This window comes from Lepisma saccharinum, chromosome 25 (genome assembly GCF_977018435.1).
Source record: "Lepisma saccharinum chromosome 25, izLepSacc3.1, whole genome shotgun sequence".
Lineage (NCBI taxonomy): Eukaryota > Metazoa > Arthropoda > Insecta > Zygentoma > Lepismatidae > Lepisma > Lepisma saccharinum.
This window is the reverse complement of record NC_139253.1, coordinates 32,764,322-32,780,084: the sequence shown is the minus strand read 5'-3', so window position 1 is coordinate 32,780,084 and position 15,763 is coordinate 32,764,322. Positions and strand designations below refer to the sequence as shown.

General features: G+C 38.3%; 2 protein-coding genes across 9 annotated transcripts in view; one reads left to right on the top strand and one right to left on the bottom strand.

Annotated features, from left to right (window-relative positions):
- Positions 1 to 10,980: 10,980 nt before the first annotated feature.
- Positions 10,981 to 11,841, bottom strand: LOC145978733 (uncharacterized). Its single transcript, XM_083111540.1, has one exon. The coding sequence runs from the start codon at positions 11,839 to 11,841 to the stop codon at positions 10,981 to 10,983; it is 861 nt and encodes a 286-aa protein (XP_082967666.1).
- Positions 11,842 to 14,790: 2,949 nt separating this feature from the next.
- LOC145978913 (uncharacterized) overlaps positions 14,791 to 15,763 on the top strand; it is a 96,724-nt gene continuing 95,751 nt past the window's right edge. The window contains exon 1 of one of the 8 annotated variants that reach the window (XM_083111876.1): positions 14,791 to 14,922. Coding sequence is in view for 6 of the 8 variants with exons in the window: in XM_083111881.1 (XP_082968007.1) it covers positions 15,201 to 15,252 (52 nt within the window). In the remaining 2 variants the exon portion in view is untranslated. The other 7 variants (XM_083111881.1, XM_083111879.1, XM_083111875.1 and 4 more) reach the window with 7 other exon arrangements.

Sequence of the window (15,763 nt, the reverse complement as noted above, 5' to 3'; positions counted from 1 at the left end):
GCACAAGTATGACAACGGTGCGAAAATGAAATGATTGTATAATGAGTTCAAGATAGGCATCCCATGTATATTGTTTATGCCAGAATCGAATCCGGCGGCCTTTAGTGCAAGGCGACATCCTTAACCACTATTCTATGGGACATGCACGAGTCTTTTGTGGCGTCGTACTGTACACATTGGAGAATGATGACGATATATATGAAATTTTATGCACACATCTAGTTTATTAAAAGTAATCTTCTTTGCGCGTGCAAAATTGAATATATGATGGCAATAGAAACAACAAAATTCTCGCGCGCTCAAATTATTGCGCTCTAGTCTTTCAAGGTTCGATCCCTGGTAGAAACTCAAAAATTTCTGTGATGGCCTAACATCGTGAGGACAATTGAGAAGCTACTTGAAATCAATATGTAAGCGAATTCCACTCTCAAAACTAGATGGGACTCGATGTGATGACCACTCGTCACCGAATGGAAAAACATTTCGGAGGCTTTGTTCTTCAACATTAATTTTACTGAATAACTGTAGTTTTCTTTAGAGGACCTAAACATGTTTTTCTTTTGCACAGTACACTGTTGTTTTCTTTCACCCTACTTTTATAGTTTTTAATTCCAAGGATTCCACTTCCGAAGCATGAGCATGACGCACTACGAAACCAGAGGTCCAAGGTTCGGACCTTGGACAGGTGCGGTTGCATCATGTCTCGCATCGCTATTTCTTCGGATCATTATTCAATCTCATCGTCGCATTTAACCCAAGAGCTAGAAAAGCGGCGTAAAATAACGAAATAGAAATTATTGATTGACTTGGTTCATTTTACTTCACTTTTCTGACACTTTTTGGCTAATCGTGAAGATGAGAATGAGTTAAGATTAACTTGCTGAAAGGACCATCACAAAGAAGACACATTTTCAGGCCGGGATTCAAACACGGGACATTCTGCTTCGTAGCGTAACATGCTAACCACTCCACCACGGAGTTGTCGGCCCAAATAGAAATGAAAATTAGAAAATGCCGTCTTGAATTTCCAGGAACCGAGTTCACCAGCAAGGGCAAAAGATTTTCGCTCCCACTAGGATAGGCAAATAACAGAAAATGCTTGATAAGTAATTTGGCTCTCCATATTTCATGATATTATTATGTAAGTAACTGTTATTCGCTATATAACTTTGGATTAATTTTATTTGTATGTCTAGTCAACTTTCCCGCCTAAGCAGCAGCCACAGCGTCTGCATTTGCGGGTGGAGGCCAGAGTTGTTAAAGGTCCAGGAATTTTAAATAATTTCAATTCCCATCCAGGAGAGAAAATTAGCAAGCGTAAATGGGTTCTGGACCGTAAGGATCCTCTTCATCTGTAACGTTTTCAATTCGGTCCATGAATATTTTTCCAGATGAATTTAATTTCTGTCCAGGAACCTTATTTCGTGAATAATTCAAATACGGTCAACGAACATTTTTTTCCGGATCAGTTTAAATAGGGTCAAAGTTCCATATTGAAATGAAACAATATACGCACCTTGGTACCAATTTAGATTGTGCGAGAGAAAATGTTCCGGTCCTATAACGGAATCCTATAGAACAAATTAGAATGTATGCGTTCCCTAATCTTTAACAATCCCAGGGTTGTTAATGGTTCAGGTATTGTAAATAAATTCATTTCACATCCGGGAGAGAAAATCAGCAAGTGTAAATGGGTTCTAGGCCTCAATTTGGTCCAGGAACCTTTTTTCCGTATGTATTTAAATATAGTGCAGGAACTCGTTTTTCGGTAAAATTTAAACACTGTCCAAGAACCTTTTTACCAGGATCAATTAAAATTCGGTGCAGGAATATTTTCCGGATCAATTTAAATACGATCCAGTAACATTTTTTTTAATGGAACAATACACTACTAGGACCGAATTTAAATTGTGCGAGAAGAAAGGTTCCGGTCCTGCAACGGAACCCAATAAAACCCATAGAAGTTATGGGTAGATGGACCTTTGACAACCCTGGTGGAGGCTAAATGAAGAGAAATCACAAAATATGCAGAATTTTGAAACGTATTATTTCTAAAGCATGCACACTACTATACAAAGTTGACTACATACCTCGCTTCCTTCTTTAATTGAAATGTGACTTATTCTTCATCACATGTGAGATCCACCGCCCTGGGAGTCAAACCCGGTCTCCTGTGTGGTAGTCGGACAATTTAGAAAGTCAATGTGTTGGACATTTGGTCGATCTGTGGATCCTACTTCAATTTTTTCGAGATGAAAACGAGCTGGCAGCTTCACACTCGAAATTTCACTTCGCCTACCCCCGTGGCGGAGTGGTTAGCACATCGTGCTACAATGCCAGGTGTGCCGGGTTAGAATTCCGGACTGAGCATGGGTGTTTGTGAGTGTCCATTGATCAATTTAATCATATCATCACTCATCCCCATCTTCGCAATTAACCAAATGTGGCAGAAGAGCAAAGTAAAATGAACCAAATCAATCGAAATTTCACTCGCAATGCATGAAAATGAGATCTCAAGCACTCCGTGATCCTACCGGAATCTCACGTTTACAGAAGTATGAAACCACTTCTTGGATCAAACTGTTCTTCAAACTAGCTGACAGTCATCAATTGTCGACCAATCAACACAGTAGAGCAAAAAGAAGCAGATGTTTCTTGAAGATGAGTGGAAAGTTACCAAGGAAGGATATAAGTCGATACATTACAAAGGCTTATTATGGTCTTTCCCTTCATTGCAGGTTATGAGCACAAGGGTTGAGTGTGGGAACCTGAAGGAATCGCGACATCTTTGTCATTCATCTCCCGCCAGAAAAGGAACAAACAGTAGAATTTTGTCTCTTGCAATTTGAAAAGCCTATGTCCATGCTGAACCATAAAGTAATTAACCCAGAAAGTCCTAGCTACCTGCAGTGCGTTTCGGCGCGGCCGATAACCAGAGCCGGATGAAGAAGGTGACCTGGCTTAGGCCCCCTGGTGTGCATGAAGGGAAAGTGTGTTTTCAAAAGGTCCCCGACTTCCCAAAAAGGGACGGCCGTAAAATCACTGCATTTCCTACCAATGCATCCGTTTGTGTTCAACCAAAGTAACCAAAGTGTATGTCACCGTAAAATCCGAGCGCTTCGAGTTCTGTCTGTTGCGGAACTTCTTGAGTCTTTTGTCAACATGGTGCCAATCAGAGTTTCTTTCTGCCAAGGTCGTTGCACCTATGAATCGGCTCTTCAGCTTGAGTGGCAAAAGACATGTTGTACGGAAGAAAGTTGCACCGGAAAAATTACCTTCTTAAATACGATGAAACCTGTAAAACATCCACAGATATTAATTCGGGGGTGGTCCCTTTGACAAAACATCAATATTCTCAAAATTCTTCGAACGGACTGTGTAAAACATTGCAATACTCCACAAACTGAACCTGCTCTACAACACAAGGAAAATGCCTAATTTAGCAATCAATGTGCCTTTGTTAAGTTGGTAAGTTCAATATGGCACTACATTTTAAATAATGCTGATGGAATAAATCAATAAAGTTTGATAAATGACAACGACTCCTTACCACAAGAATATAATTATCTTTACGGATATCCCCTATAACGGTTGGGGGGTTCGACGTGCTGACCCCACGTCACCCCATTACTGGTTAAAGACCTCCACACCTCTAGGTAGGATTGTGGGAGGGACTGGCAGTCGGGAGATAGACCAAGGCGTTCCAGGGCTGTCGAACCACGGGTTATTATTTATTTATAGATGTTTAAATATATGTGCAACCTCACATGTCTTTCCAGTGACTTATTGCAAGGGTTTGTTATTGTACTTGACTGAACAAAATAAGCTTACTGTGTGAGGCAGATTCATAGGAACCAAAAATACCCAAAATAATAATAATAACAATAACGATAATAATAATTTACTTCAAAATTACAAAAATGTATTTACTTGTACTTGTTTAAATTTTCGATTCTTCGAAAAGTTTGTTAAGGAGTTGAGTTGAGTTGGTGTTTTTAAGTCCACTTTATGCTCAGTATGGCTAATCGGGACTGGACCTACAGTTTAAAGTAAGATCCGGACCACTGTGTACCTCCATCCATGTATCGAACCCGGGACCCCTCGATTACAAGGCAACAACGCATCACTGCGCAATCGGGGAGGCATCGTTTGTTAAGGAGGATTCTCAAAATCGGTCTTCACGATATCGTGAAAAATATGCGACTCGAGAAATCGTACAGTTTGTGAAGATAATTACTTTTAACACGTTGCGACTGTTTCAAAAGTATAATAGATATTTGGTGCGAATAATACTACTTACCCGGAGATATGAGACATCCTGCCACCATTATACTTATTTAGCGTATATACTTATTTAGCATATATGTGGTTTACCGCTGCACAAGCGGTCGTTCTTCAATCTACTCAAGCTCAAAACACTGTTTGGACGCAACGACAACACTCAACGCCCAACCCTGCCTGTTCTTGACCTGCGACTGCTAGGGGTGGAAAGACCGCTCCCTCAAAATTCCGAGAAACAACGAAGTTCTAGGTTCCTACACTGACATCCACTATAGCTAGAACCAGGAAAACGAGAAAGAAATGTGGTTTTGGGTTCGTGCCACTCAAATTAAGAACAGTGTTTCTGACTTAAAGAAAAAAAAATGACTGAAAAACTATTTTGCAATATTTGTCATGAAAGTAAAATTTTCAGCAAATGTAGAACAGTTTGCCGGGGCCACGTGAACGTTTCGGGGGGCCAGTGCCCCCCCCCCCCGGCCCCCCCTAACGACGTCCCTGATGTGTTGTAACTTTTGTGGTATACCGTTAACTGTGCAAACAAAAGTCACAGTTGGTTTCCTGTTCTAATTCTAGCCCACATTGATGTGTCGCACGACCCCCTTCCCATTTAAAATTATCACATTGGTTTGAAGATGGTGGACATCAAGATGGCCGCCGACCGCGCGGGTGACGTTTATGTGGTTCCCTCTTGGCCTGGCAACGATTGGTCGTCACCATTTCCACGTTGCGCGCTGCAGTGGCCTTGTACCGGGGGTGTTAAGGGACTTATCGAGCCACCCTGTATATGTGAACACTGATATTATTATTATTATTTTGGCACACACAATACTAGCTTTTGCTTTCCCCTGACAAGTTGGCGATATGGTATACATTTTCAACACCATTTACGATTTGCATGAACTTCTCTCTTTCAATTGTCTAGCCTACATTAAAACACGATGGAAGTATGGCAACGAAGGCAACATTATTGTCTCTGGGAAAACAGCGCTTAAGGGATGCAATAATGGAATCCATATAATACGGAACATAGGCGTGCGCAGACCCTCTGATTAGAGGGGGCAAAAGACTTGAAAGTTCAGTCCGGAAAGAAAAACCTCATTTTATCTCACCGTTTTAGTTTTATTGCATTGATGGGTGCGTGTGTGTGTGCGTGTATATATATGAATCGGTGAGACCAAGAAGGAAAAGATTCCACTCGACCTTACTTTCGGGAAATAAAAAAAAAACTCATAGCAACCAAAACTAAAAGCCGTATGAAGAAACTTACAATTACAAACTTATTCATCACAACCATAGTAACAATATTCCACAAGTGGTTTGTTTTAAAACCTTTATTTTAGCTCTGATATGTATTCAGAGTATTCACCCCATTTTGTTCAAAAAGTGAAATCTTTCCCTTCTTGGTCTCACCGGTTCATATATATATATATATATAATTTAAATACATTACATAATCAGTTCATCCGCCCTATAACAAACCAACAGCAAAAGTGATATAAATTGTCTCTGAAATGTGCGCGCTCCTTTTCCGCCAAACCAAACTGTTAAAGCAGCAACTGTCTGAAGTACTTAGTTGTTTTTACTTCTCTCTGGTAATTTACAATGCATTACAGAAAACAAATTGCAAGCGAAGCGAACAAGAAAATTTTTCGATCTAAATTTTTGCAAATTGAAAACAGTATTGATTTAATAGGGCGCAAAAAATTTCAGGGACGCCAGGGTATTCTCTTTTACAATTTTTCTCATTCAGATTGTTCGGCCCCCAGGGACAACCCCCGCCGACCACAGCTATGGCTATGAAGTTGACAAGACTGTAAGAAAAGCAAAAGCAGACACTGTGAGCGAGGCGAGCAAGAAAATTTTACGAAATGGCAATTGCCCCTCTGTGGCCCCTTGCAGGTGCTCCTGGCCGTCTGGAAGAAATATTGCAAGAAAAACGTGAAAACTAATTCCATCTTGATATCCTTTTGTCCTGCTACTCTTAGATTCTACTAGTCTTGCTTTCCTTTACTTCAGTGTTTGCCTCCCCCCTACAATTGGTTTCCGTCCAAGGTTGGGAAAACGCAATGCCCCTCTGCCCCCTTGTTGTTGCGCCACTGCACCCCCTTCCCCCTGAGTTGCTTTGAACTTTCATCGGCTTGAAAATACTTTATTTTCTCCATTTTCTCGTATAATATCGTTTAATAACAGCGAAAAGATTCCTCTACACTAAATTTCTAGGTGAAAGTATAATAATGTAGGGGCATGGAACGTCTGTTGGTTTACTGCAACAGAAGAGACTTCTATTGCACTTGCACTCCCATCTGAAACAACCGAGGCTTCGGTAATATCACGAAGTTGGTGGCATCTGAGCGGTGATTTTCAAGCATATTCAACATTCAATGCGTTCTCGCACCTTGAAAAGATCTATGAGCTATGTAGAGCATTTGTAATTGGTTCTAAGTAGCACTGTACTTGGCCATGTTGTGCATTGCTTCTGTAAAGTGCTTACGGTAACATAGACAACCCGTAGATATCAAATAAAGTATTAAATCGAGAATTACATTACAAGTAATCAATGTTAATTGCATGAAAATTAGTCATTTATTGAAATGTTGATTTTGAAAATAAAATCCTGTTAACGCAACAGCCTATAAAAGTTATCCCATTTCGAAAATTCCGGGGTGGGCAATTGTCCCCTTTGCCCCACCATGTGGGCGGCCATGAATCCACCTATTTTCAGATATCAACACCAAGTATTTATGAATAATTTCTTTAACGTTAATATTTTACAAATACCTGAATACCGGAAAGTTACTTTCAAAAAGGTAACTAGTTACTAGTTAAAAAAAGTTACAGTTACTCATTTTAAAAAGTAACTCAGTTACAGTTACCTGTAAGTTACTTTTAGTTACTTATGCTGAAATTTTTCTTGCAACCAAGTTACACAAATCGATCATTAATTGTAATAAAATATTTTGTGAAGACTAACATGTCTTTTACTTATGTTACTGGTGCATATAATATGTCTTCGTATATTTATATTTATTACAAAATAAAGTGCTCTCCTGTGCTTTGCGCCACGCCATGAAGGCTTGTAGGGGTTTTGAGTTAGAGCCCCACACTTTCTTGATCATGGCCGAAGGTGGGGGTGATGTGATGAGCACCACGTTCCTGGCATCCTTTACCCACCAGAGTTTCCTCCAGATACCCGCTTTATACAATGCTGGGTGGGCGCTGGAGCCGCTTCAACAGGTGGGAAAAAATCTCGGTTCTCCCCCACCGAGGATCGAACCCGGGGTCTCTCGCATGGTAGTCAGGCACCCAAACGACTTTTTTTTTTTAAGGAATATGCGGTAGTATCCCCCGTTACTAACATTTTCTCAGTTTTCACGTATGTCAATTTTCTGTTTTCTGTATTCTCATTGGAACAAATACAAACATCCATGTCCGAAACGAACTAGAATCTGGGACTCCTGACATATAGTGCATTGTGCTAACCACTCCGCCACGGAGGTTGACCTGAGCTACTGCGACTTAAATATTTGTATTTATTATCGTTGTTGTTCTTGAGGAATGTCCATTGGAGTTGGAGGGGGATTCTAGAAACTGTATAGAAAGAAAGAGAGATATCACTCACGTAGAATATTTTCTAAGAAGGGAGGTCTGTTTTGCATAAAGAGCATGTCAGAGAGAAATAAATTTGTTGTACAGTTTCAAGTGTTTATGAACCAGAAAATGATAAAAAATATAATGTAGTAGCCTATAATTGGAGGTTATCAATGAAGGTGAAAATGGCATTTTAAACTTACCCCTTCAGTTCTCTCTGAGACGATTACATAAACAAGCGAGAATGATCGTTAGGGTCTTCCTGATTCTTTCGTTTGCCTCTTGAGTGTTGTAATTCACTGTTGTGTCAATAATAATGGTGAGATCTGTCGCATCCGTTATTGCAAGAAAATGGGTTCTCATTTAAATCTTAAACGAATAGCACTTACCAAATTTTTTACTTTTTTCAAAATGTACAGAAATGCTGAATAATCATAAATAAGCGAATAATAACCGGAAATATTTTTGCTTCTATTTTTAAATTATCGGGAACTGAGATAAATGAAATCACGTGGAAACAATTACATTGTTTTCCATTCATATGCGCATTTGCTACCTCTCGTCTTCTTCAGTTTCGTTCATACTACCAGTATCGTTGAATTCTTTCGTAAAAACACTGAAATTTTGCAGTACGTCCCTTTTCAGGTTAATCCGATATTATAGCAAAGAAAAACAATCGGATGCTGGTTACAGAAGGTCACAAAGGAACACTACAGAAACAAGAGACACTTCACAGCACACAACTGACAATTGCAAACTGTCAGTAATAGGAAGAAATTTTACTCCTAGAGGCTTATCTTCCTGCTTCTGGGAAATCCATCCCTCTTCCGAGTCGTGTACATCACTTTGGAATTCAGGTCTACCAAACGAAAGATGAAACATATGATAAACCTTGAAATTCCTGGCACCTGGCTGGAGCCTACCGACTGACCACCGCCAGGATATAAATTTAGTGCAACAACTTTCTCTTTTCCTCTTCATCTATTGTTTGCAAGAATTAATGTATCAAAGAATGGGCTTTTATATCACAGCAGAAACTAAATTCCGACTCACTTTGAGTCCAAAATCGCTAATAATTTGTTACACTTACATAACAATTTAAGTGTCGCAAAGTAACTGTAAAAGTAACTGTTAAAACGTTACTTCTAGTTCTATCGTAAAAAAGTAACTCGGTTACAGTTACTCACTTTTAAAAGTAACTAGTTACAGTTACCATGGACGTCCGCAGGATTTTTTTCCCAGGGAGGGGCAAGGAAGGTATTTTTTTTTCAGCAGGGGGCAAACAAGGCACATTTTCCCCAATAATAGTATTGTTCCCTCAAAAAACATTGCTTAAATTTGAATTTATCATATTCATACAATAATTAATAAATATTGTTGTGGCTGAAATGAAATTATATGTCAAAATATATAATTTTTGGTTGACTTTCATTTTCCAGGGGGGCACGCCCCCTCCCCCTTCCGGACGCCCATGGTACAGTTACATTTTCTCAAAACAAAGTAACTGTTAATTGTAACTGAGTTACTTTAACTAGTTACTTCCAAACACTGACAAATACTATTGATCACGTTCATCTGGTGCATGGTTTGCAATTTCAAATAATGGGGCTGCTCTTTGCCAAACTTTTCCGGTGGCGGCGCCACCCCTGTTGTATTCCTAAATAATTTCGTTCGTCAATAATTTCGTTTACATTGGAGCGCGGTGGGATGACAATTCAAACGTTATTTTCAATGAAGGTAAGAATTTCTCGTGTATAGCGATAATAAAAATGGGTTTAGTAAAGCTTTAAGATTATGTAGCCAGTCATAAGTTTTCCACAAATTACATTCTCTTGAACCTAGGAATTAATATATTAAAGCGCAACGGAATGATTGCAAAAACGAGCTAAATATATTAGTACGTTTATGCACAAAGAACACTAAACTTGACGTAATTTGGGTCGTCTCTAACTGTCATGGGTCAATAATATAAAAATTTAGATTTTTACACTATGCTTTGCTTTTTTTCCTGGTTGCGAGCATGTGTAATTCAACGGCGGGTGCGAATCGAAGAAACTCCCAAAATTATAAAGAAAAATTATTATGTGTGTAAACGCATGACATATATTATACACTATGAACTGATATTATTCCCTATCCGATAATTTAATATTAACATATGTTTTAAGAATATTAAGCAGATATTCTCCCCTCGTATTTTCGTCCATCTTTTTCTTCGTAACAACAATTTTAAAATTATAATACCTGTAAATAAGATAGCCCTAGAGGTTGCGAGACATGAAACAAAAGAAAAAATATTTTTTGTAATAACTATTCTTGATTATAAATGTGTGTGTGTGTATATAACAAAGGACCACTTTTACTAGCTAGGGGAAGGTGGGGCAAAGTGAAATAGCTAACAAATAATAATATTTGAAATGCATGTAATTACAGAAATAACAAATCTAAATACACAGTGTAATACCTACATATGTTGGCTACATATAATAAAAACAATGAGATGTAGCCATCTTTACTTTAGGAAAGACATACAATATTTATAAACACTGCAAAAATTTCACTTTGCCCCATATATGGGGCAAAGTGAAAAACTAATTGGGGCAAAGTGAAATACACCAATTGTGAAACATTACAATTAATTTTGTGTTACAATTGTCACAAATGTAATGGTTTTCATCATCAATCTCATTATCAAATGTTGTGCATTCCTCATGAGCCCATTTCTTGCACTTGGAGCACGTGATCCATCCCTCACCTGGCTTCGATCTTGAAAAGGGCTCACTACAAAACATGCACTCTTCTTCGTCACTCTCATCAGAAGATTCATCATCTAGGCCTACTGGTAGTTTTGGTTTTTTGTTCTTACCCTTGCTTAGAGCTCGACCCCCAAACAATTGTTTACGCGCTGGCCTGTTCTTACATGATGAATCTTTGCTGTTTCCTGTAGCTGAAGAGTTATGAACCTTCAGCTCTGTCAAGTAAGGACTAGAAGTCAAAACTGCTGTCACTCCTGTCTTTCTCGATGTTTTTCGGATACTGTTGTCTCTTATCATTGCAGGCAAAGGCAAGATGTCCTTAGGGCTCACCTGTTTACACACTTTTGATGAAGTGCTAGGTTGTGGCTGTACCGTTAGGACGAACTTTTGGCTCATCGCGAACTATTTGTACTCCTACTCCTGATGGACCAGCTGATGCCTCTCCTGGAACTGCCGATTGGTTTGGAATTACATCGTCCTCACCTGGAGGTGGTCTGTTCGTCGTTTCTGCAGCTACAAACGCCTCTTCCGGAAAGATGTTGGGGTCACAAGGACAGATTCCAGTTGAGCTGAATCCATTTACTGCGGTCACTGTGGTGGCTGCCTTCATGTACGCTTTCCCAAACAGTTCACCAACTTCAGTTATAGAGACTACCTTTCCTGGGTGATTACGTAGCCACGTTGCACATTCCTGAGAATAAAATGTGCTTAATGGGCCCATGAAGGCAACACCTAGAGGTTGGAGTTTATGACTCGTGTGAGGAGGGATACACAGGATATGCACGTGGTTGCCGCGTGCCTTTAGGACCAATTGAAGGTTCTTTGTGTGGGTCGCGTGGCCATCGAGAATAAGGAGTGCAGGATCATGAACGGAAGGTTTGGTACAATGGATGAAATGATCAAACCACTTTGTAAAAATATCTGTCTGTATCCAGCCTGAAGGGTGGCAATGAACAATCGTATCTGGAGGTGTTCCATGGGAAAAGGCTGGATTATTTCTAACACGTGGAAAAATAAGAAGAGGTGGAATGTAGTATCCTGCTGCACTAAAGCAGATCACAGCAGTTGTTGTTGTTCCTCTTTCTGCTGATGAAATTTGTCCAACTTGTCTCCTACCCTTTAAACTGATAACCTTGGAAGTTTTATTGGGAACAGTGCTCATGCCTGTCTCGTCGACATTATAAATGCGACTAGGAGAAAACTTGTAGGTGTCCATCAGTGCTGTAAGGAGATCGAAAAATTTAGCTACAGTTACCAAGATGAGGCTCTAGCTTGAGAAGTAGACTCTGGAGTTCGAAGTGTTAAAGCAGGATGACGTTTCAAAAATCCATACAGCCAGTCTACACCAGCCATTCTAGACTGCTTAGCGAATGGATGTGCAATATTATTACACTCAGCATACTGAAACGCCAGGCAGCGAAGATCCTTCGTCGTGAGTCCGAATAATCGTGATTCCATAAGAATGACATGTTCCTCTAATTCTGCCTCCTGAGATTCTGTGAAAATCGTCCTGAATCTTCCTAGTCGTTTCTCACATGACTGGTGAACGTCCACTGCAATAAAGAAAAAAAAGTGTTAATACAATTAGTATCAGCCTATTGTATGTAATTACGTTTGTCACTCGAACCTTCAAATATGTCTATTTTGGTTTACTTTATTTCTCTTTATACTCATAACAATTCAATTTTCACAACAAGACTGAAAAGTTTCCAAACATTATCCTGTGTTACAGTGTAGGTCCACACGTCTAGGTCCTTTCAAATACGGATGGAATGTTTATAGCCTACTGACCATTCATGAATCAATTTATACAATGTTAAGAGCTAATTTTTAATAAAAAACTAACAGTCCAATCAGCTGGGATTTATGAGCTGCACAGCAGGCTTCATGGTACAGTGGTTAGGAAACTAGTCTCTAAATCCGACAGTCTTGGGTGCGGTCCCCACGGTGGGTTTCTGATGTCAAAAATGGGGGGGAAAATATAAGTTTTATTAGCTACATTATTCATCACATGTAGGCTTTTTATCAATAATTTGTTTAATAATGTTAATTAATAGCAGATAAAGTAATAAAAATAAAGTTAATATATTCATTATTTCTTTTTTCAATCCAATACTGTTTCAAATTAGGTCACACCTTTAATGTTTTCAAGTTGGTGTCACAGTGAGGATAAATGTCTTCATAATTGCTTAAGCCTACTTAGGCCTTCTGCTCATTCACAATACGATTTGATTTAAATTAAACAATGAGAAACTTATTAGCCTACACACTAAAATGCACTAGGTTATATCCATAAGCTGCAGTTCTACAAAAATAAAATGTATTAAATAATACAAATTGAAACTCTTACCATCTCGTTTTACTCGACAGTACAGCGTGGCAACAGGAACGGGGAATGAGTCAGCAGCCTTCTGGAAACTCATAATATTATCTTTTACAGCTGTTACAGCTAGAGCCATAGACTCCTCTGTCCAGGATTGCTGATTAGTTGTGCGTTTGTAATTACGTACCATCTTGCCTGAAACAAGAAGATGTAACATAAATAATACACAATTTTATTGGAATTGTATTAAAATCTAACCATTACTATTTAGATACTTCGAGAAACTGTAGCCCGGGGCAAAGTGGAATAACATTTCTCTTTGCCCCTTTCATTTTGCCCCTGGCACACAGTACAGGTTTATAAATTATTTGCATTTAATTTATTTCGTCTTTACACATTTTGCCATTGCCACATGATGCATGACTTTATAAGTAATGATAAAAATATCAAGAGAATAATGTTAACAAAATACATACCTCTCAGTGTGCAACGAAGCAGGGCGCCAATATTACAAGACCATGTGCTCCAAACACTTTCTTTGTTACTGAAGCCGGAGGAAAAGTTGTCGCGTGCTACCACCTATGAGGGAGATGCACCTGTACGTGATGGTGACAATACATCGGCAAACCAAAAGATGGCACTGCGTGTGTGCTTGGCAATTCGATCATTTCACTTTGCCCCTTATTTCGCTTTGCCCCACTTTCCCCTACGTGGAAAAGTATGATATCACGTGAAAAAAAGGTAAGTTATTAAAAACAAACAACTATAAAAATAAAAGTACAGTCACGTGGAATTATTGTGAATTATTCTTTACCGGATTCACAACAATATATCACTTAAATTATGAAAATTGCAAGTGACGTAAAAAAGTGTTGTGCAATCTTTAAAGCTTTTTTGGTTTCTGATATATTTTCTGTTGTTGACGATCGTCTTTTCAAAAGTCTTACTTTTACAGCACTGATTATTCAACTATCATGTTGAGACATCATTTCTGAGGTTAAGATGATATTAAACTTGCAATTTAACGTAATAGCAGCATGTTCGGCATCAAATTCCCCATGTATTTAAATGGGAGAACAATTGCCGATCAAAAACGTGGGGACAGAACAGGGCTGCTGCCACCTACCTTAGTTTGCTTTGACCAGGCCCATTCACCGCGTTAACTCAGTATATGGCGAAAAATACTTCTAATTGGTAACACTGATGCAATAATTTATCATTATAGCGCTTACGTACGAGTGTTATCCCCACTTATATCTATTGAAAATATTTTGTTCTTATATTTTAGCAGTATTCGGGAAAGTTTCGTAATGTATTTGTTTTATTCTTGCATAAATTGGCCATATTTCTTACATATAAACTATGCAGAGCCAAAAACCTTAATACCACTCTCGAATCATTACCTGTGTATTTCACTACAATGGTTAACTATAAAATAGTGTACATCATAAACAATTAGTAGTTTTATCTTCTTTCGACATATTTGAACTTCACATGCATGCTTCCTTTATTACACGTTCAAATATATAAATATATGGATAAAAACAATCGTACACAATGTAATTAAATGGCCAAATTTGAAATTTCCTCCTCGATCCTCAGTCTTACCAGATTCACAAGCTGTTCACATTATTGACAAGTTGAGTTTGCAACGATGATTTGAAAATCTCTTACCAGAAATTAAGAATCATTAATGTAAAAATAAAGTAGTTTTACACATATATTGTATTTTAAGACTTTTATAAAAAAATAATACTATGAAAAACTATTTTGTATGGTCAATCAAAAGTGAAAAATACATTTTAAATATCGGCTTTATGTACAATGGGTTCGTGACGTGAATCTGGTACTCCTGCCCTCTCACTGGAATGTTGGTGAACGATGATCCGACGCCAAGATCAAAGTGTTAAATCCTTGAGGTGAAAATATCACTAAATGGTAAAATAGTGCATAGTAAGGCAACTCAACAAAAAGGTAAATTTTAATAGCTCATTTTATATAAATGTTTAGTTGCATGTTGGTGGTATTGGCAAGTGTAGCAAATCTAAACAACGAAGTCACTCGGTGCTCTTTCGTTCTAGCCTCTCTGGTTTTGTTCCACTATATTTGTCACTAGATAAATTAGGAGATAACTTTCAATACAGAATAAACATAATATACAAAGCTTAAGATATAAATTTAACAGAAACGTAGATAATAGTAGGCTCGAATGTCTTCTTTATGTTCGAAATACAATTTCTTCCAACATTTTTATGAAGCTTCATTACGGGTTTGACGCCATTTTGAGACTGTCTTGGTGCCACTGTAAGTACCGAGTAGGATATATTGTGTCCAAGAAATGCCGAGCATGAGTAAAGTTTTTTTTTAATCTGGGAATGTATAGATTATAGAAAAATCAGTGGGATACAGAAAGCATCTTGAAAAGTTTAGTTTGACAGTAATTGTATTATGGTAAAGTGTATACTAAAACTGCTTCGAAGAAATATTGAAAGAATGGCGTCGCTTCTTGTCAAAATGGCGGTTTTTGTTGTTTGAGCTGTAAGGTAGGTAGAAAAGCGAAGCACCCATTTCGTGAAGTTTGGTACACACTTTAGACCATTGAAATGAGACATTGTAAATGAATTATGCGTTCTTGTGAAAAATATTCTTGATGCATGTTCGAATATGTGTTTTTCGTTTGTTTGCCGAAACAACGCCGGTATCTTCGTCTTATTTGCAGTAGCACTAACTTAATTGAAAGTTACTAAATGCGCTAGAAGCCTTACCCTCTGGAAGATATTGTTACAGGTAGATAAATAGTAGTTTTGATTCTGCA

Coding starts and splice junctions, on each gene's coding strand:
- LOC145978733 (XM_083111540.1), bottom strand. CDS start 11,841: ATGGACACCTACAAGTTTTCTCCTAGTCGCATTTATAATGTCGACGAG.